Raw genomic sequence first — 26,318 nt, 5'->3', positions numbered from 1 at the left:
TCTTTTTTTTTAAACTCAGGGGAATTCTGATATTTTACTATTGAGCGACCACGCCTAGCGAATGCGGGGGTTTGGGGTTAGGGTATTAGGGTTGTTTATGCCGCTCAGGCAAAATGGTGGACAGGTGGTATGAGCAATTGGCGTAGAAAAGTGTTAAGTCATTGCCAAATAAAGATCCTCGGATTCCTTAAGAATAACACCTATCTCATATAAATTACAAATTATATATGACTTGGTGCTTCACATCTTACAAATAAGTTTCCAGCTCAGGCAAACAAGTTATTTTCTTTAAATGGCGGCACAACGACTCCCCCCTGAAGAGCTTGTGAGTTATTTGGCCGAAGAAGGGAAGGATTACTGTGTAACTCATGGCATCGTAATGGGAGCGAAGGATTCTTACCATGCAGTCCATCATGCCCCCTTTACTCTTCTTCCAACACCGTTTCCGAAGCGATTGTTTGCGCAAGCGAAAGAGGTGCAGAAAGATTTCAACTTGCTGGTTCACAGAGTAAGTCAAGATCACGAATTCCTTAAGGGAGCTCTTCAAAGGTAAGCTTCTGTTTCAAGTAAATATAAGCAGCTGCATGATCCTTTTGAAAACAACTAAATCTCTCCAGCTTTAAAGGTGTGGGTTAAAAATTATGAGATAGCTCGTAAAATTTATTCAATACATAAAGACTCTGCTTGTTTGTTTCTCTGCAAAACTTAAAGAAATATGAGCTGCATATCCTATCGTGATTAAATTTTTTTTCTTGGTTTAGAGTTCTTAAGCAAATTTAAATCCTGTCCCCATGTGTCCCTTGTTATACTCTGAGGAAATGTAAGTTGTAAATTAGTCTTTCTAGATGAATTATGATGTCTGAACTAAGAAATATATGCTGAACCACAAACTATGTATCTTGTTGGGAAAACTCTATTGGGCCTCCGATATTTTGCATAATTAGGGGAAATTTTTTAAAAAAAATGTATCCATTTTTTGTCTCAAGCACCATTGAAGTTGATGCATTCACAGCCAAAATATATGAAATATATGAAAAGACAAGGAAGGAGGGACTTGTACAGGTAAATTGTCCCCTACTTAGATATTTCCTTGCAATACATTCACTTTCTTAATTCAATTTTAAAAGATTGGTAGGCAAATATTTTATTCATAGTTAATACAGAGCGTGCATTGTATGGTCATTGATAAATATCTCTGGCAAAGCTTTTTGGTTCTGGGGTTTAAATTGAAATAGGTACTGTTTCAAGCTAGAATAGTCACCAAAGATGTACTGAATTAAAATTTGGAGTATAAAAATCAATAAATGTTTCCTTTTGTATTTAGTTTTGCTAACAAAGTGATTTGAGATTTTAACTCTTGGAATAACTTTCTGACAGGTCTGTGGGAACAAATTTTAAAGTGAGAGGGGCGATCAATTGGCACCAACTGTGTTATACTTAAATTGGTTAAAGAATGGGAGAGGGGTGGTCTAGGGGACATGTTTACAAATAAAATTGTGAAACTTTTAGAGTGTTCTGATGCAATTTGGCACAATTTTTTGGAAAAATTTGCTGGGGGGAGGATTTGATTTCCCTCTTTTTAACAACTGATACCTATAGCTCTATCTTCTATGGTTACTTCACAGCCAATCTCATTGGGGATATTTCGATCCGACTACATGCTGGATGGTACCAATGGATGGTCAGAAAATCTTACCATTAAGCAGGTTGAAATCAACACAATTGCTTCTTCATTTGGTGGACTAAGTGCACAGATGCCAGGGCTTCACAAGTAAGATTACCTGAACTATGTTTATGTTAGTAAAAGAAAATTATTATTATTTCAACTGATTTTAAATTTTTTACTGAAAGAATGCAAGGCTTCCATCTGCATTCATGGCCCTTCACATTTAGGTTTACATGTCAAAACTTAATCACAACAGTAATATATAACTTGGTTTTGTCTACTGAGTTGTAATGAAGTTTATTATTACCTACCACCACAATGAGCAATAACCTCCTTTGCGATATTGATATGTTTATTATTTCTGAATTTATTTTCCAGTTTTATTTTAGATCTTCAGAATGGTCTGGAACCAAGTAACAAAGAAAGGGTACAGTTTTATAGATTTTGTGACCATTGTAGCTTGTGTTTTTTTTTTCAAATTTCTGTCTAACCCTTTGATCCCTAAGAGTGACTAGTATCTTATTTCTTCTTTCAATATCAGCCCTGAATCACACATTCATGTCATAAGAATAAAGAAAGTGATCACCAACTAGTGAAGCTCTTTATTGTTAAACAAATTCTCCTTGTCAGTACCTCAGGAAATGTATAGAGAACAGTATGGAGAATATTCATATTGATGATAAGGTGTAAAAAGTTAATTCATAAACTAAAGATTTGCAAATTTATCTTTTTACATAGTTCATTGCTTGTGGAAAATTTTGCATCTATGCTTCTTTTTGTTGAGTTCAATAGAAAGCAGCTTGTGGCAATTGATCATTGCCTACTTAATACTTCTTAATAGGATGTATGACTTGCTTTGCCCTTCATGGTTTATTTATTGGTCATAATGGCCTACTGACCAATAAATAAGTTAAGCAAACACAGGCTTCTCATCCTATTGAGAAGGCTTTGGATGTGCCATTGATCTTATCATATAGGTTCTGTGGTGAACTTTTTTATGAAGCCTACACTGATGTACTTATTTTTCATTTTCTTTCTCTAGCTTCCTGAAAATACCTCTGCTATTGGTGTGGCTGAAGGATTTGTGGATGCCTGGAAACTCTATGGGAGTGAAAAGTAAGCATGTGTTCAGAGCAGATAAGAAAACAATTGTTTTTGAACCAAGTCAGCCAATGGGGAACAAATTATCAGTAGTTGGCTTGCTGAAGTCCAGTCACTGTGTTGCATTATTAGGCCAGACTCTCCACCCTCACAGTGCTTATCTCCCCCTGAATTATAAAAGAGTACCAGTGAACTTGAGGAAATGAAGGGAGGGAGAGCATATACAAGGAATTTGCCTCTCTTTAGGGTAGAGGTGATGAGGCTTCTAGCTACTTTATATCACAGAATCAAGGGTTAACTCTAAGACTTACAAGCCAATATTTTTTAACTTCCAAGTTTATTTCTTGGGGCATTCAGTCAAAGGCATGGATAAGTTTTACATTTTTAGTTTTTTAACTCATATTAGGGCAGTCGTGATGATGGTTGTTAGTGAAAATGAGAAAAACAGATTTGATCAGAGATGGATACAGCACCTTATGAGAGAAATGTAAGTGTATATAAAACTTCACCTATAACATTTTATCTTGTTATTGTGGTTTTAAATGTTGGTCTTTGTAGCTTTGTATGACTAATGCAGCTATTTTTGTAAATAAAGCTGTCTGGCAATTGTGAAGATCCTGTTGGATTTCCAAAGATGCTTCCATAAAGCTTTTTGAACTACTTTTTGAAATTACTTTTGATTAATTGTTCCTCTGAACTCACAAAAACTTTTTGTCAGTGTTTGTAGCCATTGGAAAAAAAAGAAAAAGGTTCTCTTTTATCTACCAAACAAAATTTGTTTCAAGTTGTTCACATCCATATTTGGTATTATTTGTGATTACATTTTAGCCACCCATCTGCACGTATGATAAGAAAAACCTTCAGCGACATTGGCCAAACAGGGGAACTAAAGGATGATAAATCGCTGATTGTGTAAGCACTTTGTCTTCTACCTGAATTGTTTGTTTATGTTATTCTGAATTTTCCCTTCTTGTTGTTGTATCTCTTTCACTTTCAACACAATATTGCTCATTATTGTAGGTTAGCAGTACTTGTACAAATGTTCCATCTCAGACTTATTTCTGAAGAGTCACCATGGACAGAGGACTTTGGTTTTGATAACAAGCTCTTTGTGTTTGTTTACAGGGATGGATATGAAGTCGCTGTTGTTTATTTCAGGGCTGGATATGATCCAGATAATTATCAATCAGGAGTGGTTTGTAAAAATGTCAATTTTTTCTCCTTTAGTTGTGACTAAAAAGGAATATTTTATTGTCATTACATTTTTAAACAGAGGAGTGATTACAAAAAAAAAGAAATACCATGGAAAAGTTATTGTTTGATTTAAAATCTAATTCCTCAGGGCTAGAATTATGAGAAATATGTGGCAGATGGTAAGGAGAATTGATCATGAGATCTCAGGAGGAGAAGTTATTATGAGCTCACCTTGAAAAAGTTATCATCTTTTATTGGGAAACTTTCATTGTCTCCTTTTTATATATGCCACTTGCAAAACCTATTGCATAGCCTTAATGATGGCCCAAGTCTTCTGCAATCACCAGCAACTTACACAGTCCCATATAGGGAAGTTGGATGTGTTCACCTTAAAAATGCTTTCTTACACATTAGCAACATTGCTCTCAACCACTTAGCAGTTCAAATTTCCTCTTACCCTAACCCCAATAACCTTTACTTTCCTCAGTACATTCCATAACATTATAGCTCTGTGAAGTTGATGCTTATCAAACTATCAACCATTTGATGTATTTCCTCATTCATGTCATCTCTGCTGAAATTTATTTTAAACCATTGAAATAAATTACTTGATGCAGTCTCTCCAAATGGTGTTAGGGTTTAAGGAGCTTTTCAGTGGTTGGCTTGAGGTCTCATGTTTTTTATCACATATCTAAACCCTATGTTTAACATCTATTTGACATCTGATTTTTTCCCTACACAGGACTGGAACATTCGTCTGATGATGGAAAGATCCAGAGCTATCAAGTGTCCATCAGCTGCAATTCATCTTGCTGGTACAAAGAAAGTTCAACAGGTGCTAGCTTCACCTGGGGCATTGGAAAGGTCAGTAGTATGAGTTGTGAATGTTCTCATTTGGATCTGTATTCTTTCAGTATAAAATTGAGTAAGGGGATGCTCAAGGGTGGAATGGACAAAAGAAATCAATTGGGAAAGGGAAGTTTATATTCTCAAGTCATATTGAAACTTATGGTATTACTTCAGACCTGATTTAGATAATCAGAAATTCAGTATGACCATGTGCATCTAAGTACTTCATGCTTGATAAAACAAGGTGTACTTCAACAGCACTTTGGCAAGGGGGGGGGGGGGGTGATAGGTCAGGGGGCATTTCCCAAAAAATTAACATTGTTATGGAGGGGAACAGTTTCACTGTTTATATATTTACTTGGTTTAGATGCCATGTCTCCTGGTAAAGTGTTGTTTATCCTCATTACTAAATTGATAACTCCACTGTCAGGTAGCTTACAATCCATATACCACTTATGTTGGGTTTACAAATAATAAGAATTGCTAGTAAAGTACAAGTCAGTTTTTTTGGTAATTTGTTTCTATGTAGTTCAACCTGGTCAAATAAATTGGGTCTAAGTATTTCCCACAGAGAAGACATTGGCCACCAGGATTAATTACTTAAGGAGGGAAGTTGTTTTGGTGCTTTGCATCCTATTTGATTGGCCACCAGGATTAATTACTTAAGGAGGGAAGTTGTTTTGGTGCTTTGCATCCTATTTGATTCTGTCTGTGGTTTATTTGATCCAGATTCATATCAGATGAGGATATGTTAAACAGGATACGTAGAACCTTCACTGGACTCTTTACACTGGATGAGGTGAGGGAAGTTAAACTATAATTTAAATTGAACTCTATCACTACTTTACCTGTAACTGAATCCATCCAGTGTTAATGAATCCAAAATAGCCTTGTTGGTTGTTTTAATCCCAATTTGAAGAGTAATCTCTCTTTCAACGATTAAAGCACGTCCTTAATGTAAAATTCGATTTGTTTACTTTGGAAGAATGCAATTGCCAGCCTAATTATAGATCAGCTTACTTAGTTCGAAAGGTAGGTGGTTAATGATTTTTAAGGATTCAGTGAACGAAACGAAAACAGATAGGACACAAACCTACAAATACGAGAAAACAAAGTATCGGACGTGATACAGTTACCATTGTCTTTGATTCCAAGAGTTATTGATCCAAATAACCCTCCCTGACAAAGCTCATGAAGTATTTGTTTACGATACAGGGACCTGAAGGAGATAAAACCGTTCAAATGGCTCTAGCTGATCCCGAGAGATTTGTTTTGAAGCCACAACTAGAAGGAGGAGGTAGGGCTTTCTCATTTATAACAACTTTGGCTTTGTTTAAAATACTGAAGTTTTTTATCCGAAATCTTACCGGAGATGTTTATCCTTACAAGCGACTAGCTATCCGTCTAAAAGTCTATAGAATTAGAGAGAAATTCTTTTGGCTTTGCAATAGGTCTCTTCAGCTACTCTGAGCCCGGGGCTGGTCAGTTTTCTGGCTTTCCAGATGGAAAGCTTCGTAGAGAGGAATCTTAGTAAAATCTTAATGATGACAGCCGAAACGCGAGACATGCTATTCTTCCGCGAGAAATTTGAAGCTCTTGACCGGTGACCTATTAAAAGTGGGAGGAATGCCTTGTTGCTGTAGCAAATGATTCAAATTTTTGTTTCTCTGTTAAACTGAAAACCTTCAGTAATAATTTGATTGTTGTTGTTTACTTTCCAATTGAAGGGAATAACATATTTGGAGACGACATTGTCAAGACCCTTACTTCAACAGTTGATGTAAAGGAAAGATCCAAATTCATTTTGATGGAAAAAATCAAACCACCCATCGTCAAGAACTACATAGTTCGTGCAGAACTTCCTAAACCAGTCTTAGCTGACGTACTCAGTGAGATTGGATGTTTTGGAATACTTTTAAAGTAAGTCATGTGACCAAGCCACCTCTGTCGCCGCTTCAGGGCCTTCGGGCAAGGCTCTCAATTGGCGGTGCGGCACAAGCAGCGAAGTATGGGAGACTCTAGCCGACGAGCGAGGAGAGTCCTCCTTATTACGGGCTTTGCCACCCTTGCCGGAGCGCCAACTGGTGCTGCCCCTGCTCTCAGGATGAAAATGGGAAGAAATAATCCGCAAGAGATCACCTAAATTTTCTGTTAGAGGGGTGTTCGTTTACCAGGGTGGTCAAAAGTTTGAGTTACAAATTATGGTAGCTCCAGAAGGAGGAATTGTCCATTTTTGCCGAAGGTTATCGGAGAGAAAGACCGTTACCATTGTATAATCTTCTCTTTTTCATTTTTTTCAGTCGTGGTGATGAAGTGTTAGTGAACAGAGAGGTTGGACATCTCATGCGAACCAAAAGCACCGCACATCAAGATGGAGGGGTTTCTTCAGGACGGGCCAATCTGGACAGCCCCTATTTGGTGTAACTTTCGTACCTTACAATGAGCCAATCTTGACATTTCCTATTAAATTTAACTGCCTACCATCAACGGATCTTTTGTCAGTTACCTCATAATATGAAATCTAGGTAGTATTCTCGGTGAAATTCTTAGTCATTGTAGGCGTGCCAAATGAATGTAAATAGCCTCTTTTTGATGTACCTTTTTACCTCTGACGGACCCCTTATGGTGACTCACCACGGACTCATGGTGCTTCAATAGTGGAGAGCACGTCGTGGAATATTTCGAGCCTTTATTTTCTTGAATTTTTTTTCCCAGATTAGGCTCCTTGCTCCTTGTGTACAGCTTTGTTCGTTAATTCACGTGTAGTCAATAAGGTAAAAAATAGTTCCGTGATTTTTAGGCTTCATTATTTGTCTTCGCCTGTCAGTCATCTTTCGTTGTAATGATTTGTTATTCTTAAATTGCTATTTAGAAAATAATTAGTTTGTCGACTGATAGACCAGTCAATCAATTATAAAACTGAAAACAGTAAGATTGTGCGTGCAATTAAAAGAAAAAATCTTCTACTAGTAACCCAGTGTTAAGCGATAGTAACAGTTCGAAGGAAGTGAATAAAGGGGTAAGTTTCTAAAGAAACTGTGGTGCTGCGTCGGTGGGAGAGTATAGCTGGTAATTTAGTGTTAACAACTGGGTTGAAAACGTAAATTAGCCACCGTAAAAGGTAAAAAAGCTGACGTTTCGAGCGTTAGCCCTTCGTCAGAGCGATTGGACGAAGGGCTAACGCTCGAAAAGTCAGCTTTTTTTACCCTTTACGGTGGCTAATTTACGTTTTCAACCCAGTTGTTAACACTAAATTACCTAGTTCAAAGTAAGCATGTGTTTATCAACAACTGAATGAAGGGGATGATTCTGCAAAGAAACTGTGGTGATACGTCTGTGAAAGGTTTTGCCAGATAATTTTTTTCATTAACTGAATCGATTATGCCATTATTGGTCACCGTCAAGAAATTTTTAAGGTGAGTTGGTGGTGGTGGTGGTTTTTTTCTTTAAAGAAAGATGGGGTCACGCTATTGGTTAACGAGAAAAACAAGAATGAATTGAAGAAATGGAAAGCGTTCGTTGATACAGAGGGATCAAGAGTGCCACAAAAATAATACGTGTGTACCATGGAAAAAGCTCTGATAATGAATAAAACATGAAATAGACTTAGGATAAGATGAGGTTTTGTTACTGAGTTCTTTAAAAATAGCAGAATGACTGCTGATAGTGCATATACTGTATGATCCTGAGCACGGCATGCGTTACAATCAAACTATGATAGGGATATTTGAAATTCTAGACTACAAGTACTCGTCGATCTCCTGAAATTGAAGAATATGTTAGATATTCTTGTACATATCAAAAGCCCGTGGATCGGTTCACAAGATAAGTGAATTTAACAAGCTGACAATGCCGGCTGCTAATTCACTGTTTTGAACCTAAACACCTCACTACTTATAGATCGTAGCCACAGTTATACAAAATATGGAAATATACGCGGTTCCCCGTCGGGTCCCGTTTAAAACCCTAAAACATAAGTGAGTACTTAGCATATTCCTAGGCAGGCCTAGAGAGAACACTGCTTTTTGTTCAAAAGAAGCCATATTCGTGGCTTCATGGATGTTTTCTCATCTCGCCCCAAGACACAAACCAACTTCAGTTCTAAACTAAAATAACTTGCTCAATAATCAGTCTGTATTCGTCGTACAATCATGTTTCAGACTCGTGTAACTGCTCCTTTACAAAGCAGATGAATTCACAGGTAAAACGCAATTTCTTCCTTTGTAATCATTGACTGAACGTTAAAACCTTGACCCACTAGATAGCAAGTAACGCAAAAGTTTTCAAGTAGCAGCAGAAAACACATTTTCCTTGTCCATCGCATCTTTTATATCCGATGTCCCTTCTTCCTCGCTTGATGAACTTGTCTTTGATTTTCCTTCTTTCTTGCTCTCACCTCCTCCATTTTTGCTGTTGAGTGGCGCTTTCTTCCCTTTACAACTGCACTTCTGGGTTTCTTTAATCAGCTTGTTCACTTGCTGAATAGAAAAAGAAACAAAACAAACTGTTACCTTATTAAAGGAAATACGGCGATATAAAAACCTAACCTTGAAGTGGAAGTATTCTGCACTGGAGCGTGAGATTTGAGGTTGGATACTTCCTGGAGACTCAGATCAAGCAAGGGCGGGAAACGCTATCCAAAGGATAGTTGTTAACAAAACGTATACTGCCCTACCGACCGGAGATTTATCCAGTAGGTAGTGTTGTCTACTCTTCGAACAACTGGGGTCTGATTGTGACATAATTAATAAAGAAATTAAAAAACGCGAAACAAATATATGGCGTTAGCAGGTCATCATGAGTAAAATTGACGGTTTGCGTTTCTAATTTAAGAGACGAGGGAAGTAATATGGAACATAAACATAGATTTCTCTTCGCGGCCTTTTAGTGATCCAAGGTGTCATTGCGCGCCGTTTAAAAATACTATCGCACGTAGCCGTTGGGAGAGCTGTGTGCCTCAGTGTGAGCAGAAAGCCTCAAGAATATTGACCAGAACGTTTTGAGCTTTAAATGGCCTTGCTAATCGAAAGTATCTTACCTCTTTAAGAGCATTATTTTCCTTTTTAATTGCCAACAAGTGCTGTACTTTCTGTTGTGGGTTCTGATGGCCCTTCAATCGAGCATTCTCTTCTTCAATTTTTTTCAATACCTACCACCAACAAACCGCAAAAGAAAAGGTACAATAATCGTTACATGCACAATATTCGCATCTTTGATCACACATTCGAAAAGAATTTTACAACACACAAAATTTAAAGGGCCAAGCAAGAAAAAAAATAACAAAGAAACTCTTAATTAACACTTGTATAAATTTGTTCTGAAGCAAACTCACCCTACACTCCTTAATCGGGGAGAGTCAAATCGTACTCAAGAATGCTTCTCAAGTTTTTGGCGACGAAGGGAATGCATTTACTGAGAAAGGAAAATTTACCTTAAATACCGATATAACATTTCTTACCTTCTCCAGTTTGAACTTCTCTTCCATGGCGGATTCAAGTTTAGATTTCAGTTCTTCTTTTTCTTCAAATCCTTGCTTCTCAAGCTGTCGAGTTCTAAAATGCAAAATATCAGGACGAGTTTAAAAATGCAGTAACAGCAAATATGACCTTGGATTTCCCTCCCATCTCTTCTTCTCGTCAAAACAAAACATCAAAATAAAAAAATGATACTTATAAAAATGATATATCATGGAAAAATAATCTTTAAAACAATCTCAAAAACTCTTTCACAGTTGAAAATTTTCATTCTTAATAAATAAGTTACGCGTTATCAGACGGCTTCAAGTGTATTTATTTAGGGGACGACAACTCGCGGGTAGTTCGTGACCCTCGTTTCTGTATTTAAGTCACTAGTTCCTGACAATGGATCATAATAACAATCTACTATTATCTTGTACCTGAATCGCTCTAAAAGAAGCTAAGAGCCTCTTACTGATGGACCCAAGTTGACGTAAACTCAGACTGTCAAATTGGATTGAGCATGTATTCATTGTTTCTTATCAATGTCAAATCTCTCTTTTTTTCACCTTTCAAGTTCTTCGGCCATGTATTCAGCATCCTCAAGTGCTGTCTCCATGTTTAGCTTCGCTGCAGCCAACCTGTGTAAAGAAACAAGCAGGCTATAAACCCTCGCTGGAAAGGACGAAAACAAGAGTGCTGTAGAATCAGAGCACTTCGTTGTGATATTTCTGTAACAAACATCTTTTTCTCGTCCATGAATTAACATATTCTACTCAGCCTTCTCCCCATTCATGTGATACACGTGTACACCAGACAGGACTAACCTGATTACGGAAAGAGCTCTGATAATCGTTTGTTTCAAGTTAAAAAGTAATGGACTTGAGAAAAGAAACCGTAAATTGGTTAGGTGACTGAACATAACACAACCCATCGATCTTCAGCAGAGCAAACGGAAAAGGGCGACAGCCGAATGTCAGTTCAATGGAAAACCACACGAAACTTACGTTTTCTATTCCGAGGATATTCCTAGACAGGTAGTATACCAATAAAATCACATGACATGTCTTTAACCTGTTTACCCACATTCTTCCCATTGTGACGAGTGACAGAATACTTACACTGATTCGATGGCTGCTTTCTCCGATAAAATCTGGTCCTGAAAGCAAAGCAGCAAACCAATGAATTTTAAAAAACAATAATTGTGACAGCCATTTCGATAGTTTTGCTGGCAAAAAAAATTGCTGCCACATTTTTAGAAAATTTTGAAAAGCACACGTCCCTTTTGAACCGCGAAAGCACCCTAAGTCGCAATAAAACGCTGGAAATTCTCTATAGTAGAAGTTCAAGTTTCTCTAAACCGACTTATACTGACCTTCTGCGCCGTGGCACTTCTTTCATTCTCATTGGCGGCCTCTAATTGCTTCTTTGACTCATCAGCTTCAGTTTTGAACTTTTCCTCTCTGAAAATGACAAAACAGTCGGCTTAACAGTGGGCTTCGTCATAATCCCCTGAAAGAGGACGCCTTATGAACTTAGACGACGAATCCGCTTACGCCGAGGTCTCTCTATAATTAACATAAAGACCACAGTGATTACTTTTCTCTGGCTTCGTTCCTCTCAGCCTCCAGTTGATAAGTGAGTGTCTTGCAGTGTGTTTCCAGCAGGTCGTTATTTCTTTTCAGTTCATCCATCTCCTCCAGTTGACCTCGTAATAATTCCATTTCTTCATTTCTTTCCTGACGATGAGCCTCCAAGTTATCGATCACTTTTGACATACTGAACTACAAGAAATAAGAGTGAATAAAGGTGAAGGTAAGGCAACATGGAAGGACCTTGCTACCTCCATGATTAGTTATCAAACCACTGGACTGGAATGAAACGTGATGAAAGTTACAGAAACAAAACACTGCTGTTGGAACTAACACATACATGATTTAGATAAAATAAAAAATCCCTGGAAAATTGAGTTAACCTTGAGCTAAACTGGTCGAAAAATGGATTACAAATTGTCGTGCGACATTTCGTCCCTCGAGAAACGTTTTCTAGCTTTGTAATGAGGCTCGGAAAAAAACAAAAAAACAGCGGTAACAACACGAGTTCAACGTTTCATACAAATGTTCTTTTCCCATATCTGAACCAGACCCATGGTTCCACCAAGGCACTGGTTTGAAACATGTTTATAAATCGACGAGGAAGTATCTGTCTGCATATTATTTGACCAAGTGTATTTCCGTTTGATAAATACCTGTGCGGTGCGCAGTTTGTCCAACTCAGCTTCATGTGATTCAATCATTCCAGATGCGTCCAGTGATTCGTTCAAATGTTGGAACTGATTCAGCCGACTCTCGTACCGAGACTCCAGCTCGGCCTTGGATTGTTCGATTTCGCGCACCTGTAGAAACGTTATCAGAAGTAAAGCAATCCCAGATTAGGTAGAAAACCTTGCGAGGTTTACAAAAATTTATACTTCCCGATCTTCAAATAGCTTGGTTCAAAAAAGAAAAAGGTTATAATGGACAACCAAGCAGAGATTTACTCTTCCTACCAAAAGTTGCATTAGCCTTGGTCCTCATGGATCGTTCGGAATGCCCCGATCGTTTCGGATAACGCTAAAGTGATCGAGACGATTCCATGGCAACCTGTTGGATCGATTGTCCACTACCCTTAAAACCGGGATAATCACGGACAAAAAGGTAGAACTGAAGTAAATTTTTCCTTTGTTTTACATTATCGCCCGAATCAAACAGTTTTAAATAAAAGGAATATCAAACAAGCTATATATTACCGTTATAGCTAGAGTACGTTTTCTTTTTTTAATGTAAAGGGTAGATTTGAATACGAATAAAAGGGGATTTTTGAGAAGTCTGTAAAAGAGTTACCACGCTTGGGAAAACATTCCTATCGATAATTCTTTGAGGAGTCCACTTGAAAATAACACAATGACTCATTTACTCGTGCTTCGTACATGATCAATGCGGGCATTTAATTCTGATTCAGGGCAAACAAACATAAAATGATAAATGACAACTAATCATAGCCAATCGCGATGGAGATATCATAAATAAAAATTCCTCTTTGATGTCAAATTGAGTATGTAGAGGTCCCAGCTGTTAGACCAACCGGATAACGCCAAAGTAGGACATAAAAAAATAACTTCAGTTTCCAGCAAAATTCTCTTACCTTGTCTTCTAAGGTCACCACTGTAGTCTTCTTGTCTTTCAAATCAGACTGCGTTAAAAATGGACATTTAAATGTTCAGGGAATGCAAATCCTTCACACAATAAGTTATGCCTATACTTTTTTTTTCCCATTTCGAGTTGCTATCCATCCCATTGGTTGCAGCGAGCTTTCAGGCCACTAACTTGGTATAAACTGTTACAGCTCCTCTCTCGATTACTTTTTACGATATTTCTTGGGAAGAAAACTAAATACGTCCTACCAAAAAATGGTTACGAGTTCAGCATAGGAAACGTAACTAATTGCAATGAACATTTAGCCTCTGTCTGCTGAGAAGCATGGGCCTTGGCTGATTAAAAACACCGTGAAAGAGAGGAATATTGTTTTAAACTTTTGTTTTAATTGAAAAGAGTAACTTTTAACCGGACGCTAACAGTTCTTAGATAGTTGTAAACGTCCCAATCCGCTTCATTTCAGCTAAAGACTTCTTCCCCGACATTGTTTCTCTTCCTACGGCAGACAGGACGCTTAGACTTGTTACTTTCTTTGGGGGAGTTTGCGTTTATTCAGTGGAAATGTTAAGAAAGACAACTGATGGGTTTGGGAACTGCTTATCACGTTACAACCTCGTACATCACAATATGCAAACAAAGCCTGTAATTACAACCTATTGTGAAAAAAGCCCAGTTTTTTTTTCATTCATTCTGTCTGTAAAATACTGCCAACGCCTCCCGTTCAGTGTACAGTGTACAGTGTACAGCGTACAGTGTACACACATACTGGCTACTCTACATCAGCTAAATGCAGAGGGGAAAAATTTTAGGTGTTGTCAGCGTTTTTTCTTACCTCTCCCTTGTTATTTCGCAGTTAGATAACATCAACCAAAGAGGGGTGGGTTGGGGGAGTATTGTCGTAATCAACTGCATTACAATAATGCATCAAGAACAAACACCCTTGAAAATTCACTGTTTGCAATGTGATCATGTATTTGATATATATATACACAATGCGACTGTACCTATCTAACAACACACTATTGGTTAATACAGTGCATCGACTCAAGAGTCAAGCTCTTAACAATGTAAATTGGATTACAAAATACGGGCACTGCAAGAGGCCATTGAGCTCTCGTGGTCTCTGGATCCTTAAAATTCATATCTTACAATGAGAGGTGTTTTCTACTGTCATTGCCTCATTCGTGACTTATTCGTTTAATAAGCTTTGCCTCATGTTATTTCTCGCCCCTTTATGTTAGATGAAATATGACGTTTGAAAATCCCTTTGGTGTAAAAATATCAGTACAACTTTGACGCTACATTTCTAAACGTTAAATGTATATGTAAAAGAGGATCTATCTAATGAATGTCATACTGTTCCGGGAGCCTACAAACATTGAGCTGAGTAGGAGCTGAAGCACTGCGAGAGACAAAGCAGTCTTCACTGGCATTTGTTTGATATAAATTATTACTTTCTGTAAGCCTATATACAAGAGACCAAATATAAAACCAATGAACACCATAAGCACACCGCAGCCATGGCTTTAGTAAAATACTCTTAGCTATAAATATGTACAAGTTGCCTTGGATCAATATATTAAATATTGTATAAAAAAATACCTTGCGTTCTCGTATAATATTTCAACCCACGTATGAATACTGGCTATAAAAAGATATTTAAGAAAAAACCGCACGGAAAACCGTTTATACTAATTAATCAAAACTTCAGTCCCTTATTCCCTGATCAGAGATTGTGAGACAATACTATTTTCATTATACCCTACAGAGCCACATAAAAAACGGGACAATAGCTAAGAGATCATCTTCTGAGTCAGTCTAAGATGTTTGATACACACAAGATACGCATACTCACCAGTTATACAGATAAGATAAATATACTGATAGGTAAATAAACCTACACTAAATAAAATCCATAAAACCGTTTGAAGAAGGTATGAGTTCAGAATACAGGATAACGAAAGTGGTACGCTTGAGATGCGTCCGAGGGTAAAAATAAAAACTACAAACCTTAGCCAGAGGCCAAATTAAAGCCTGATCATAAATATAAGGATTATAAATAGACGCTTAAAATAAGATCAGTTTTGAGTGGCAAAAGAATGTTAATAAGAGAAAGCCATGTTGTATGATGCTGAATCTTGTAAACTATCTCAACGCGCCGATAACGTCAGTTCCATGACCTTCACATGGGCGCTGGATCACGTGATGTGGGTTGCATAAATGGGAATTGTGTCAAGAAGAGTACATCCGGGATCTATGTCAGCTGATGGCCTTGAACCAGAAGACAAGAAGGTAATTAGCTGAGGGGCTCAGAAAGGAGTGGTAAGTTTAGGCCCAACTTAAAGAGGTGATGCAGTCCAAGACATCTAAAACGTTTAAAAAATAAAATTCCCTTTGTGTAAGCCATGGCAGAGAGGACGAATCTGTTGCTGATAAAATAATAAAAGTTTGTTCTCAAAAGGCTCCAAAGAGAATCGTAACTCTCAGAGTTCGTATGATGAAATAACTTTAAAAGCCACAAGTTGTGGTAAAATGTTCAATCACATTTTTGGATAATCGGCACTCAAAAGCACTCTCTTGTGGTTGGGCCTTTTACCATTCACGGCGTTAATACAGCACCTAGAGGCACTCGCCGTACAGTAAAGTAAAGAGTTCAGCTCTAAAATAAAACATTGGGAAAGTGTTAAATGACTTTTCACGCTGATATAGGATAGAAAGAGGAAAACCACCAAAAAGCAATCCAAACTGGGGTTTAAGATAGCGCTGAAAAGCACTCCCCAGTGCGGATCAACTTTCCAAGAAAAAAAAAAAAGATTTTAACCTTACAAGTCGTTTAGTCTTGTGGAATGGTTAGTCAAATTGGGGACAGCTAAACACTAACAGGATAAAACATAAAAGGGTACATAACAGTGCCTAGAAGCACTCCCTTTATTATAATGATGGTAATGGTGACGTGTTTGATAGTTCACTAGCACCAGGTTACGCTCCTCCAACTCTAAATGTCTTCAAACTACAACCGCCGGTTAATCCTTGACAAACGAAATCTTGACGTAATTGAGCTTGAAGGAAAGTCTGCTTTGTTTCTGCCTGCCACAGAACATCTTCCAATCTACGAAAGTGTTGATGCTTCGGCTACAATACGATAGTTATACACACTCTAGGCAAATTCTGTTCTTCAGTTTCAGCTCCTCACAACAAATACGCGAGTAGTGATCGGGAAAGATGTCATGGCCTTACTCATTCAAGTTTCCGGCTTAGTAAAAATAGTGCGAGAAAGCTCTTAAAGCAACCACATCAATTATTCACTTCGGCTTGAATTTCATGAATAAGAAATAAGTCGCAACTCACCTGCAAACATGTGATCTGTTGCTGTTGTTGAGCCAAGGCCTGGTTAAGCTCTCTGTATTGCTCAGTGGTACGACGAAGGTCATCTCTCAACTGACCCATCTGCGACAAAATTATTTCCGTGAGTATGAAAGCGATCTTCGCAGTAATGAACACTACTTGAGCAGTAGTGAAAATAAGGCCTGAAAAAAATTCAGGCCTGTACGGGATTTGAACCCACTACAGGCTCAAGTAGTGTTCATTATTGCGAAGATCGCTTTCATAGTCACGTCTTTATCCGCAGTTCAAATATATGACTTTCATATATTCACAGTAGTTTAAAAATTATTTAGTGAGTATACTTTATTCATTTAAGTTCTCGTTACTTCGTTGTGTTGTGTGTATTCGTTGTTGATGATAAAAAATATTGAATGAGGAAGAATGCCACAGAATTAGAGAAGTAATAACGACACAAATAGAGTGACAACTTACTTCAGTTTCGCGATCCAATCTTTCTTTGTTAAACTTCTCCGTTTCTCGGTCAAGTTTTTCTTTCAGTTTCTCGATGGTTCGTTTCTGTTGAAGAATAATGACATTCGCGTTAGCCTACCTTTGGGACACTGAAAACCCCATCGACACTAGCACCATACAAAGCACTGTCCTCAAAAGCCCCAATGTGTACAACAACAATTTACCTTTTCTTCTATACTATCTGTCAACTCCTGTTGCTGAAGTTTGCTCTCCTCTAGTTGATTTCTAACAAACGAGAGTTCACTCTGTAGATAATGAACAAAAAAAATAATGTATAGTCCCATGGTTTAACAAATCACGTGAATACGCGAAAAGGTTCCTCTGTCAAGTAGAAGAGGAAAAGAAACTTGAAATGGAGACAAGCCTTCGAGAGAAACGGCCACGACAAGATATGAAGCAATATAAATGTCACTTTTTAGCAAATCAATGTACAAGTAGAGTGTTTACATATTCTCTTGAGATTCGCAGTAGTAAAGTGACGGAGGAGTATTAACAGACAGTCTCACCTCTTTATCGCCAAGGTTCTTTTTTAGACCTTTGACAGACTCCATTAAATTGTTAACACAATCCTGAAAGAGGGAAAATAATCGACAGTTATTTTTTACTGTAAGAATATTATAACAGCTTTCCGAGGAAACAAAACAAACGCCAAGTCACTCACGATGTCGGATTCGTTTCGTTTGTTCAACGTTCTAATGCTGGTCTTTGCTTCATCGAGTTCCTCTGACAAAGAGTGTATTTTCTGAGCCTGTGAAAAAACAAAACCCATCGCATTAGTGGCATGGAACCAAATCACATTTGGTACAAAAATGATAAAAGTTGCGGAATTTTATCTCAGTTTCACATTTCATTGAATGCACAGGGAACACAGTATTCACTACCGACAGTTAGCTAAGCCGCCATATTAAATTTTAGCAAAGAGTTTTTCTCACGCCCATCGCCCCAAAACCCTTTCCCCTCTCGGTAAGAACCTTCCTCAGCTAAAGAATACAACATGGCGACCAGCCTTTTGGCGCAAGCTGTCTCACCTGTTGTTCACAAGTCAAGTTGCTTTCTTGTAGCTCTGTCCTCAAGGCCACAAGCTGTTCCAGAGCCCTCACCATATCCTACAATACAATACGATAAGTAATCAAGTGTCAATAACTCACCAAGAATGTTAAAGTTTAGTACAGCGTAATCTACCTGTTGTTTATCTTGTTGAGCCAGCAACTTGTTATTTGTCTCAGTTTGAATGTCTAACTTCTCCAAAGTTCCCTTGAAACAAAAAAGTAACATTCAATAAAATTATCTCAATATATCATGGCAACTGAAAATGATTCTGATATATTTGCTAACACTGAATCAAGACTTGTTCTTGATAATTATTGCAGTGTTGTCATCGCCAACCTTAAACCCAATAGCCTTTTCTTTCGTACTCACTATTTATGGTATGAACGCCGGTGGAGTTTAAAAAAAAAAACGGCGAAAAACTGTCTAACCCTAACTTGTTGCTTTTGTACCTGCAATTCTTGTCCCATGTCCTTGAGTCTCTGTCTTTCTGCTTGTAACATGCTCTCGAACTCTTCAATTTTGTGATTCTTGAATTCCAGTTCATCTCTGAGTGTCTCTACATCCGCCTGGAGCAGATCAAACAATCAAGTTACTTGTAATAATCCAATCTGCTTTGCAACAGCCGTCTTAATTTCTCTAATTGCAAAACTTCAAATTGTTGAAGTATTGCATCGGAAAACAAAGCCAGTTGTCTCTACCCTTTCCCTTTCCTTTGCAGCAAATAGCAAGTCCGGGAAGTAACACGAATACTGCGCGCCTCACCTGTAAGTGCTGGTTCATCTCTATAGAGCTCTCCATTTCTGTCTGTTGATTGTAGTTCTCTATTTCAAGCCTTGTTAACTGAAATCAAATAAACATAGTGATTAACTTCTATAAAAAAAATGCGGTGCTACATGTTTATGCGATTGAATTAGTAGCCGGTTGATATTCGACTATGTCCTATTCCCCCCCCCCCCCCCCCAGGCAGGTGTATCGTGTTGTTTTCTTGCGTAAGCAAACTTTCTACGCCTTATGATGACAACAAAACTTAACTAAAAATACATAAGATTTATGTTTCCTATACCTTACTCTCCAATGTGGCAAGTCTTCTGCCAGACTCAATACTTTCCATGTCTCGTTCCTTCTTCAGCGAATCAACTTGTCTCTGTGAAGCTTGCATTGAGCATTTCAAATCTTCTATTTCACTTCGGAGTACTGCATCGAGAACAACAGTAAACAATGTTAGTATTTGATATACACAGTAGTATGGTCTGGCGTGTTTGTAATAAGTTCATCTTCATGTAGTAATGGTTGAGATAACTAGTAATTGCTCTGAAAAACACATTTTTAACATACCAGTAAGTTCTCCCCGGGCCTCCTTCAGCTTGTCAGCAAGACCCAGGTTCTTCATGTTCAGCTCAGTCTCAGTTGCAGCATGCTTTTCCCGCTCACTGGTTAGAACCTAAAAGAAAATGAAACGAATTCGCATTTGCTGTTCAAAACTTAAAAAGGTAAGTCCAAAAAAATTGATTGTTGCATAATAAGCACAGAAAATACAACGATATGTTAGTTTTAATGAAAAAATAACCATGGCTCTATTTTTAAGGGGAACTAAAAGACATCATCGAGCGTGATTACATCGGTCAACAAATAAATGTCATAATGATGGTCGTGCTACAAGAACTTGAAAAGTACAAAAACACTTTAGCTCGTATGCAGTCTGATTGGACGTTGCTATACGCTATCTGATCAAGTAACAAGGCCATCCAACCAAAAGTTATTGCACCTCGTCACATATCAATAACGTGGGGATTTACAGTTCAACCCGTTACTTAGCACAGATTCTTTCTTTATTCCTCGGTCTTGGCAGGTGGGTTGAGCAGCATTCTCCGATAATATTGTATAAATATTAACCTCCTGGGTAAAGTTACTCACCGACGTGAGATTCTGCACTTGGTGTTCAAGTTTGTTGACGGTTTGATTCAGTCGAATTCTTGTCGCCTCTTCTGTCTGGAGCTGTTGTAACTGGACGTTATTCATTTCCTGGGAAACGTCAAGGAAAAAATAACCACTGAATTATGAGCTGGTACTACTCTTCATGCCTCAAAAAGCAAGTTTCAAATGAGTGTCCAAAATAAACCGGGAGGGTTTTGCTTCAGTTTTATCTTTGAATGGTCTCAAAAATGAAGAAGAAATAAAAAAGACTCGCGCATCCTCCACACCAATCAACTATTAATAATTTCGTTTGTTCCTCTTCTCACCTGTTGCTTTTTTAGCTCCTCCAAAAGCGATTCAGCATAAAGTTCCTCGTCATCCATCTCTTCGGAGTCAAAATTGAAGAACGGATCATCCATTTCACTGTCTGATCCAATATCGTGGAAGCTGTCTCTCCTTACCAGTCCATTTTGTGGTTTGGGTTTCTCATCAGGTGTCCCTATCACGGGAGAAGACAGCTTAGACTTTCGACCAACAGCCGGGGACCGTTTAGGAGTGCTTGCTGCGCTGCGTGGACTCAGTCGATTGGGCGTGTTTAGGATTTTCCGAGGGGAGGTAAGACTCTGAAGAAAAAACAAAGCCGGGAAAGGATAAAATGATACTAGAATCAAACATCAAGCAGAGGAATCACACAGAACTAAACACTGCGGAAAATACCAATTTATTACCAGCTGCTAAAGGTCTGCTGGTCTACAGGTCAAAGACAAACCTCATTTTAGACCTTTGCAAATTGGTTATAACCCTGAATAGTAGTTTTGAGTATCTGAATAAAGTAAAAACAAAACTTTATTTCCATTTGCTTAGCTTTACCGCGGCCCTGTTTGTTGTCTCACCTTGATTGTTTGCATGTGGATGTCATTTAATGTCGTACGCTCCACTGCTGTTTTCAGTTGATGTGCTTCCAGTGCTCTCTATGAAAAAGTCAACTAACATTCAATTCAGAATAAAAATGAAACGCAGCTAAGACCTAGAGACAATAGTTGTAAAAAATGGCTTGCTCTGAATTGTACTGTCACTCTATAATCTTGGCTTAAAACAATCGAGAGGCACCAAGGGATATCTGACTGTAGTTGGATCTTACCTCCAATTCAGAGTTGGCCTTTCTGAGTGACAAAACATCAGCTTCTAAGTCGATGCATTTTTTTCTGAAGCTCTCCTCTTGTCCTACTAGTTTTTCCTTAGTCTGTTGTAAACTTTCACGGGTTTCTGTTAGTTCCTCTCGAGTCTTGGATAAAATACAAAAAATAAAATTAAACTTCTGCCTTAATCAACATCAAACGATACCTTACTTTGACTTTACCCTACAATTAAAACGGCGTACGACGTATGACATACAAAAAACTTGACAACAAAAAATTAATCAACTTGAGAACTGAACTGGCGTCAACATATTCAGGGAAGAAATTTGCCAACTTGAACAGAGTCACGATTTCTGCTTATCTCCATTACTCACCGATTCCATTTGAGCGTGTAATTGCGCTCTTTCGAGTTTGAACTTTTCGAGTTCGGCATTCGACGCTTCCAAGTTTAGCAAGGAGTTGGATAAACTTCTCTCAAGTTCTGTAGAATGAGTACATGAAAAGAACAAAGTCAACAATATGCAAACTACTAGAACTACCCATAGCACTTTTGAAAACGTCGCCATTACAGACACTTCGCGTCTCGAAGGCAAAGGTTCGCTGGCCGACTATTGCCTCATATAGGATTTTGTTAGGGCAAAGAGATCGCATGTATTGAAAGTCAGTTAAGAAGATGATGTCACGCTGCAAACACAGGGTGAATTCAGTTGGGATGACTGCAAGACAGTAAGATCATACGACAGTGAGACGATTCCTAGACTATCTGAGAAATGGTATGTTATTACTGACTGATAAAGTAAGACCCCATAAAGTTTTATGTAATAAACTGACCACTTCCTTGAGGTGACTGAAGCAATTCCCTCAATTGTCTCTCCAACTGCAACGTGTAGCGCTGACTTTTAGCAAGATCTTGAGTGAAATCAGTCCCATCTTCATCCCGGGTGCGTATGCACTTAAGCTCCGCTAAAAAAAAAGGCAAAGCAGACGTCAAAAGTTTCGAATTTTAAAAAGAGAGTACCACGTGCAGTACTCTCTTCTGACAAAATAGCACACCTTGGGTTTAAAGAATATGAAATGAGGTTCAAACAGTTTTCTGAAGGTAGTTCGTTACCTCTAAGCTCTAGATTTTCCATAGCGAACCTCGTGACATCTGGGTGGTGCTCAAGTTTATCTTTCATTACGGCGATTTCTTCTTTGAGAAGTTGCTAGAGTAGGAAGAAAACAAAACAGCTCTAGAGATTTTTACCAAAAAAAAACAGCAACCACTGTATTTTGCAATATCAGTGAAGGTAATACTAAAAAAATCTCAAAGCTACCGGAAGTTATTAATTTTGCACATAAAAGCATGAAAAAGGGTATTAACCAATTAAGAAGGAAACTGTGTTGGCTTATAGCACAACTGCATTCCTTCCAATCCTTGGAAGCTTCATTAAATACGAACTAAAACAAAACACCATAAAACGTCCGAGGCCACGAGCTAATTAACCATTTTGTATACATTTTGCAAACAAAACATTGATAAGTAGAGAAAATCGAGGAATGTTTCTGCCGAACTCACAATTTCTCTCTCCTTATCGTCGTCTTGGCCATCAGGCCCTTCCTTATCTCGTTTTCTCAGTCTCTCCAGTCTGGAAATTGTGCTTTCTCGAAACTTTAGGATCATCTTTGTCGACTGTAGAACAAAAAAGAAATTCAAAGTTGTATGTACAAAATATGCACGATACTTCCGATTATTTCAGATAATATCAATTTCTGATGAAACATAAGATCTCTATACACAGACCTGAAGGAATTTTTCCTTTTTGCTGCACAATTCCTCGAGCTTTTGCACCTTCTCAACTAAGCACTGGAAAGAGAGAGATAAGACGATAAAAAATAAAGCTTTCCTGTGATGCATGTTTCTTTAATGCTATCCTGCTACCATAGTCAATAGGGAGCTCTTCCTCACAGATGCAAGATCGACCATAAGGCATTTAATCTAGTCTCTTTCTCCATGACAACTGGAGTTAAAATTGAATGACCAAAATTTTTTCTTAAGACGTTGCTTTGAAAGCAGTTCCCTTCATCATGTTTCACGATTTACTAATTAATGATTTACTAAAACGTCGAGCCTGTTTCAAACCTGCTTTTCCTGTTCGGCTCGATCCCTCGCCGCAGTGGCTGCCACCATCATTTCTCTCCACTCCCGGTACTGCTGATTCACATCTATTCCAGAGTTATTGTTACAGTTATTGTTATTGTTGTTTGTATCAGCAGGGACACAAGCTTCACCTCGAGAATTTTTATGATCTGCTTCAGTTGATTCTGGAAAATGAGAAATTCGGTTGAGTTAGATGCACCTACAACACATGACTCTCTGTCACAAATTAACCGTTTTTCATTGACCTAAGCATTTCCTCTAGCTACATGGAGCAAAATTGACGCGGAATTTTGCCTTTAGATGCCTAACATCGTACCTTGTCTGGTGATTTGCTTTGGAATTCCAGCTAAAAGAAGGGTAAAAAAACACACGCTAAGTAAATTGGGGACAAGAATGATGCGGAGATAGTTGAAAAAACTATGCCAACAAGAGAACAGGAAGCTGAAATATTTTAACAAGTTCTCAGAGACAACATCCTCAACAGTCGAATTGAGGATGAGGGAACCTATTGCCCAACGAATTACCCATGGACAAATTGCAAAATTCCTAAAGTGGTCTCTGAACTTATTCTGAACTAAGAAATTAGCGCTGTCACCTCGAGCTTTCTCCAGCTCCTCTCTAAGTCGTCTTATTTCAGCTTGAAGAGCAGTAATGCTTCCGGTAGCATCCTCATTCACCACAGCCTACAATATGAAACATCATAAGGGTCTCAATTCATGCCTTAACCACTCTGACTCAAAATAACCTGATTACTTACAGTACCACAAGATGAGATTAAGCACAATACCTTGTTTTTAATCATCTTTGCTCTTTTAGCAAAGTTTAGAGTGGATAATGTTTCACCAAAACACCTGTTACAAAGGAAAAAAAGACCACAGTTAAATTGTTGTTGACGACTCAATCCTGACAAAAATCCCTTTACACATGTAAAACAGCTTTCAAGGAGGAACCAATCAGCACATATCTACAGAAAGCCCTTTTATTATCACTTATATTAGGGAAAGCAGTATTTTGTCCAAAAAGAACTTACTTAGCAGATGGATGTACATTTGCAATAAGATAAGTCTTTGCATTGCCACCCAGTGAGTCCTGTGAAATAAAAATCGATTTTAGATTAATGTACCATGATACAGTAATACTAAGTGCACCAGAACCCTGCAAAAGCTAAGTGTTAAAGACACTGATACAAAATCATATGTAGGTAGAAAGAAGTAGAATTAATGTTAAGTTTTAGCGCTGTATAAGAGACAGTCATAATATTACTTACTCTTAAAAGGAATGTTAGTTTTGAGTCTCTATAGTGAACATGTCTGGTCTTCCCGTGAGTGATATCAACCAAGGCCATGATCACATTACCAAGTGCTGACAACGACTTGTTAATACTACTTGCTTCCTGTAAAGTGAGAAAAACAAAGCTGATCAGCTACATATATATGTACAACTGTATATGCCGATGAAAAAAAACAAATATGCCAATTACAAAATGAAGTGAATTAAGTCCAAAGAAGTCATTCCCATTGCATGGTTCAAAAATTATACAATATCTCTAAAAATTAATCCATATAGCAAAAGCTATCACATGGTAAAAGCTATCAGAGAAAGGATGTGACAGTGCTGACTAGTTCATACTTTCAACTGTGACTAATAACACCTAACTAAATGAAACTTTGACAGACTGCCCCTCAAAAGCATTTATTTTGATGCTGAGGTAAACAAGTTTAGTACTTAATGGTTATAACTTTTTTGTTACCAAGTTTGTTACAGATCTACTGCAGGAAGTGAATTAAAGTTTACCTTAAGTCTGAGGCCCTCTGCATGAGTATCCTTCTGTCTTTCAGAACCTGCCAAATCCACAAGATGAAGACGGGACACTTTGATACTAGCCATACCTGCCTTACGTTCCTGAAGATTATTAGGATAAAAGGTTATTAACACCATAAAGTACTACTGTAAAATAACATAGTTTGTTATACAAAATTGCTGAACCTTTGATTCTAAAGTCACTGTAAAAACTGCATGGCTGCGGCTACTTTCTCTGTTCATCGATGTGGAGGCTACTCTTCTGTTCAGCCAACCAGAATTCAACACCTAAGAAAGAATTATTATTTGAGTGAGTTTTGGAATGATCAAATATAAAGTTGCAGACCGTAATAAGAATGTCACCTTTCATTAATAGGAGAAACAGGTAAGGTAACAGGAGAACATTGGCCAGGCAATCAAAGTTATCAACAGAATCTCTCATAGTAGCAACTGAATTCTCAAATCTTTTATGTTTAAGAACAACCTGAAGTACATGGAAGTTAAGAGAAAACCTCATTTAAGGGATATCTTTATAAATGATTGACAAAAACTTACGATATCAAGTTTAACATAAGACAAATGTGCATACCCTGTAAGCATCCCTTGCACTCGCCACATCTCTTTCTAGCAACCCATCTACAAATACACCTTTCTTGATGTCCTCCCTAAGTGACAGGCCCGTTGACGCAGGATCTAACAAGTCAAATATCTGTTCATTGTAGATCTCCAGGAAAGAGCAGCGACACAAGAATTCTACTCGTTCACCATACTGAAAACAAAAACAAAAAAACAAAAAAACCGAATACAATCAGTTTTTCAATTTTTCCTAAAAACTAAGCTTCCTTTTGACAGCTTAGGGGAAAAGTTCCTTTACATATCTTTAAAATAGTCTAGGAGGATATTATATCATTTTTTATTACAACAAAGTGGGAGTTAATAGCACTACATGTACTTAGACAA

At 37.9% G+C, this 26,318-nt stretch overlaps 2 protein-coding genes across 11 annotated transcripts in view; one reads left to right on the top strand and one right to left on the bottom strand.

Annotated features, from left to right (window-relative positions):
• Positions 1-57: 57 nt before the first annotated feature.
• LOC113674004 (glutathione synthetase-like) lies at positions 58-7,846 on the top strand. Its single transcript, XM_027190477.2, has 13 exons — positions 58-549; positions 987-1,062; positions 1,626-1,771; positions 2,045-2,093; positions 2,709-2,782; positions 3,174-3,254; positions 3,596-3,679; positions 3,893-3,962; positions 4,704-4,825; positions 5,540-5,609; positions 6,026-6,107; positions 6,538-6,730; positions 7,111-7,846. The coding sequence occupies exons 1-13, from the start codon at positions 293-295 to the stop codon at positions 7,232-7,234; spliced, it is 1,428 nt and encodes a 475-aa protein (XP_027046278.2). The 5' UTR covers positions 58-292; the 3' UTR covers positions 7,235-7,846.
• Positions 7,847-8,372: 526 nt separating this feature from the next.
• LOC113674005 (kinesin-like protein KIF15) overlaps positions 8,373-26,318 on the bottom strand; it is a 34,701-nt gene continuing 16,755 nt past the window's right edge. For all 10 annotated transcript variants that reach the window (XM_089199637.1, XM_027190479.2, XM_089199639.1 and 7 more), the window contains 38 exons: positions 25,948-26,127; positions 25,545-25,646; positions 25,353-25,460; positions 24,826-24,951; positions 24,589-24,647; positions 24,346-24,409; positions 24,154-24,241; positions 23,875-23,904; positions 23,541-23,722; positions 23,202-23,264; positions 22,977-23,090; positions 22,530-22,623; positions 22,250-22,381; positions 21,793-21,899; positions 21,421-21,564; positions 21,173-21,250; positions 20,606-20,902; positions 20,280-20,387; positions 19,701-19,806; positions 19,429-19,559; positions 19,128-19,205; positions 18,815-18,931; positions 18,498-18,569; positions 18,344-18,421; positions 17,977-18,063; positions 17,822-17,884; positions 17,480-17,560; positions 17,277-17,360; positions 16,809-16,907; positions 13,450-13,497; positions 12,515-12,661; positions 11,866-12,050; positions 11,642-11,729; positions 11,388-11,425; positions 10,836-10,907; positions 10,269-10,362; positions 9,849-9,959; positions 8,373-9,288 (listed from right to left, as the gene is read on the bottom strand). In XM_089199637.1, the coding sequence (XP_089055763.1) occupies positions 9,094-9,288; positions 9,849-9,959; positions 10,269-10,362; positions 10,836-10,907; positions 11,388-11,425; positions 11,642-11,729; positions 11,866-12,050; positions 12,515-12,661; positions 13,450-13,497; positions 16,809-16,907; positions 17,277-17,360; positions 17,480-17,560; positions 17,822-17,884; positions 17,977-18,063; positions 18,344-18,421; positions 18,498-18,569; positions 18,815-18,931; positions 19,128-19,205; positions 19,429-19,559; positions 19,701-19,806; positions 20,280-20,387; positions 20,606-20,902; positions 21,173-21,250; positions 21,421-21,564; positions 21,793-21,899; positions 22,250-22,381; positions 22,530-22,623; positions 22,977-23,090; positions 23,202-23,264; positions 23,541-23,722; positions 23,875-23,904; positions 24,154-24,241; positions 24,346-24,409; positions 24,589-24,647; positions 24,826-24,951; positions 25,353-25,460; positions 25,545-25,646; positions 25,948-26,127 (4,050 nt within the window). In that variant the 3' untranslated portion in view covers positions 8,373-9,093. The remainder of the gene's footprint in view (positions 9,289-9,848; positions 9,960-10,268; positions 10,363-10,835; positions 10,908-11,387; positions 11,426-11,641; positions 11,730-11,865; positions 12,051-12,514; positions 12,662-13,449; positions 13,498-16,808; positions 16,908-17,276; positions 17,361-17,479; positions 17,561-17,821; positions 17,885-17,976; positions 18,064-18,343; positions 18,422-18,497; positions 18,570-18,814; positions 18,932-19,127; positions 19,206-19,428; positions 19,560-19,700; positions 19,807-20,279; positions 20,388-20,605; positions 20,903-21,172; positions 21,251-21,420; positions 21,565-21,792; positions 21,900-22,249; positions 22,382-22,529; positions 22,624-22,976; positions 23,091-23,201; positions 23,265-23,540; positions 23,723-23,874; positions 23,905-24,153; positions 24,242-24,345; positions 24,410-24,588; positions 24,648-24,825; positions 24,952-25,352; positions 25,461-25,544; positions 25,647-25,947; positions 26,128-26,318) is intronic.

This window comes from Pocillopora damicornis, chromosome 3 (genome assembly GCF_964200805.1).
Source record: "Pocillopora damicornis chromosome 3, jaPocDami1.2, whole genome shotgun sequence".
Taxonomy (NCBI): Eukaryota; Metazoa; Cnidaria; class Anthozoa; order Scleractinia; family Pocilloporidae; genus Pocillopora; species Pocillopora damicornis.
Note: the sequence above shows the minus strand (reverse complement) of the source record. Positions and strands in the feature narration are given on the sequence as shown.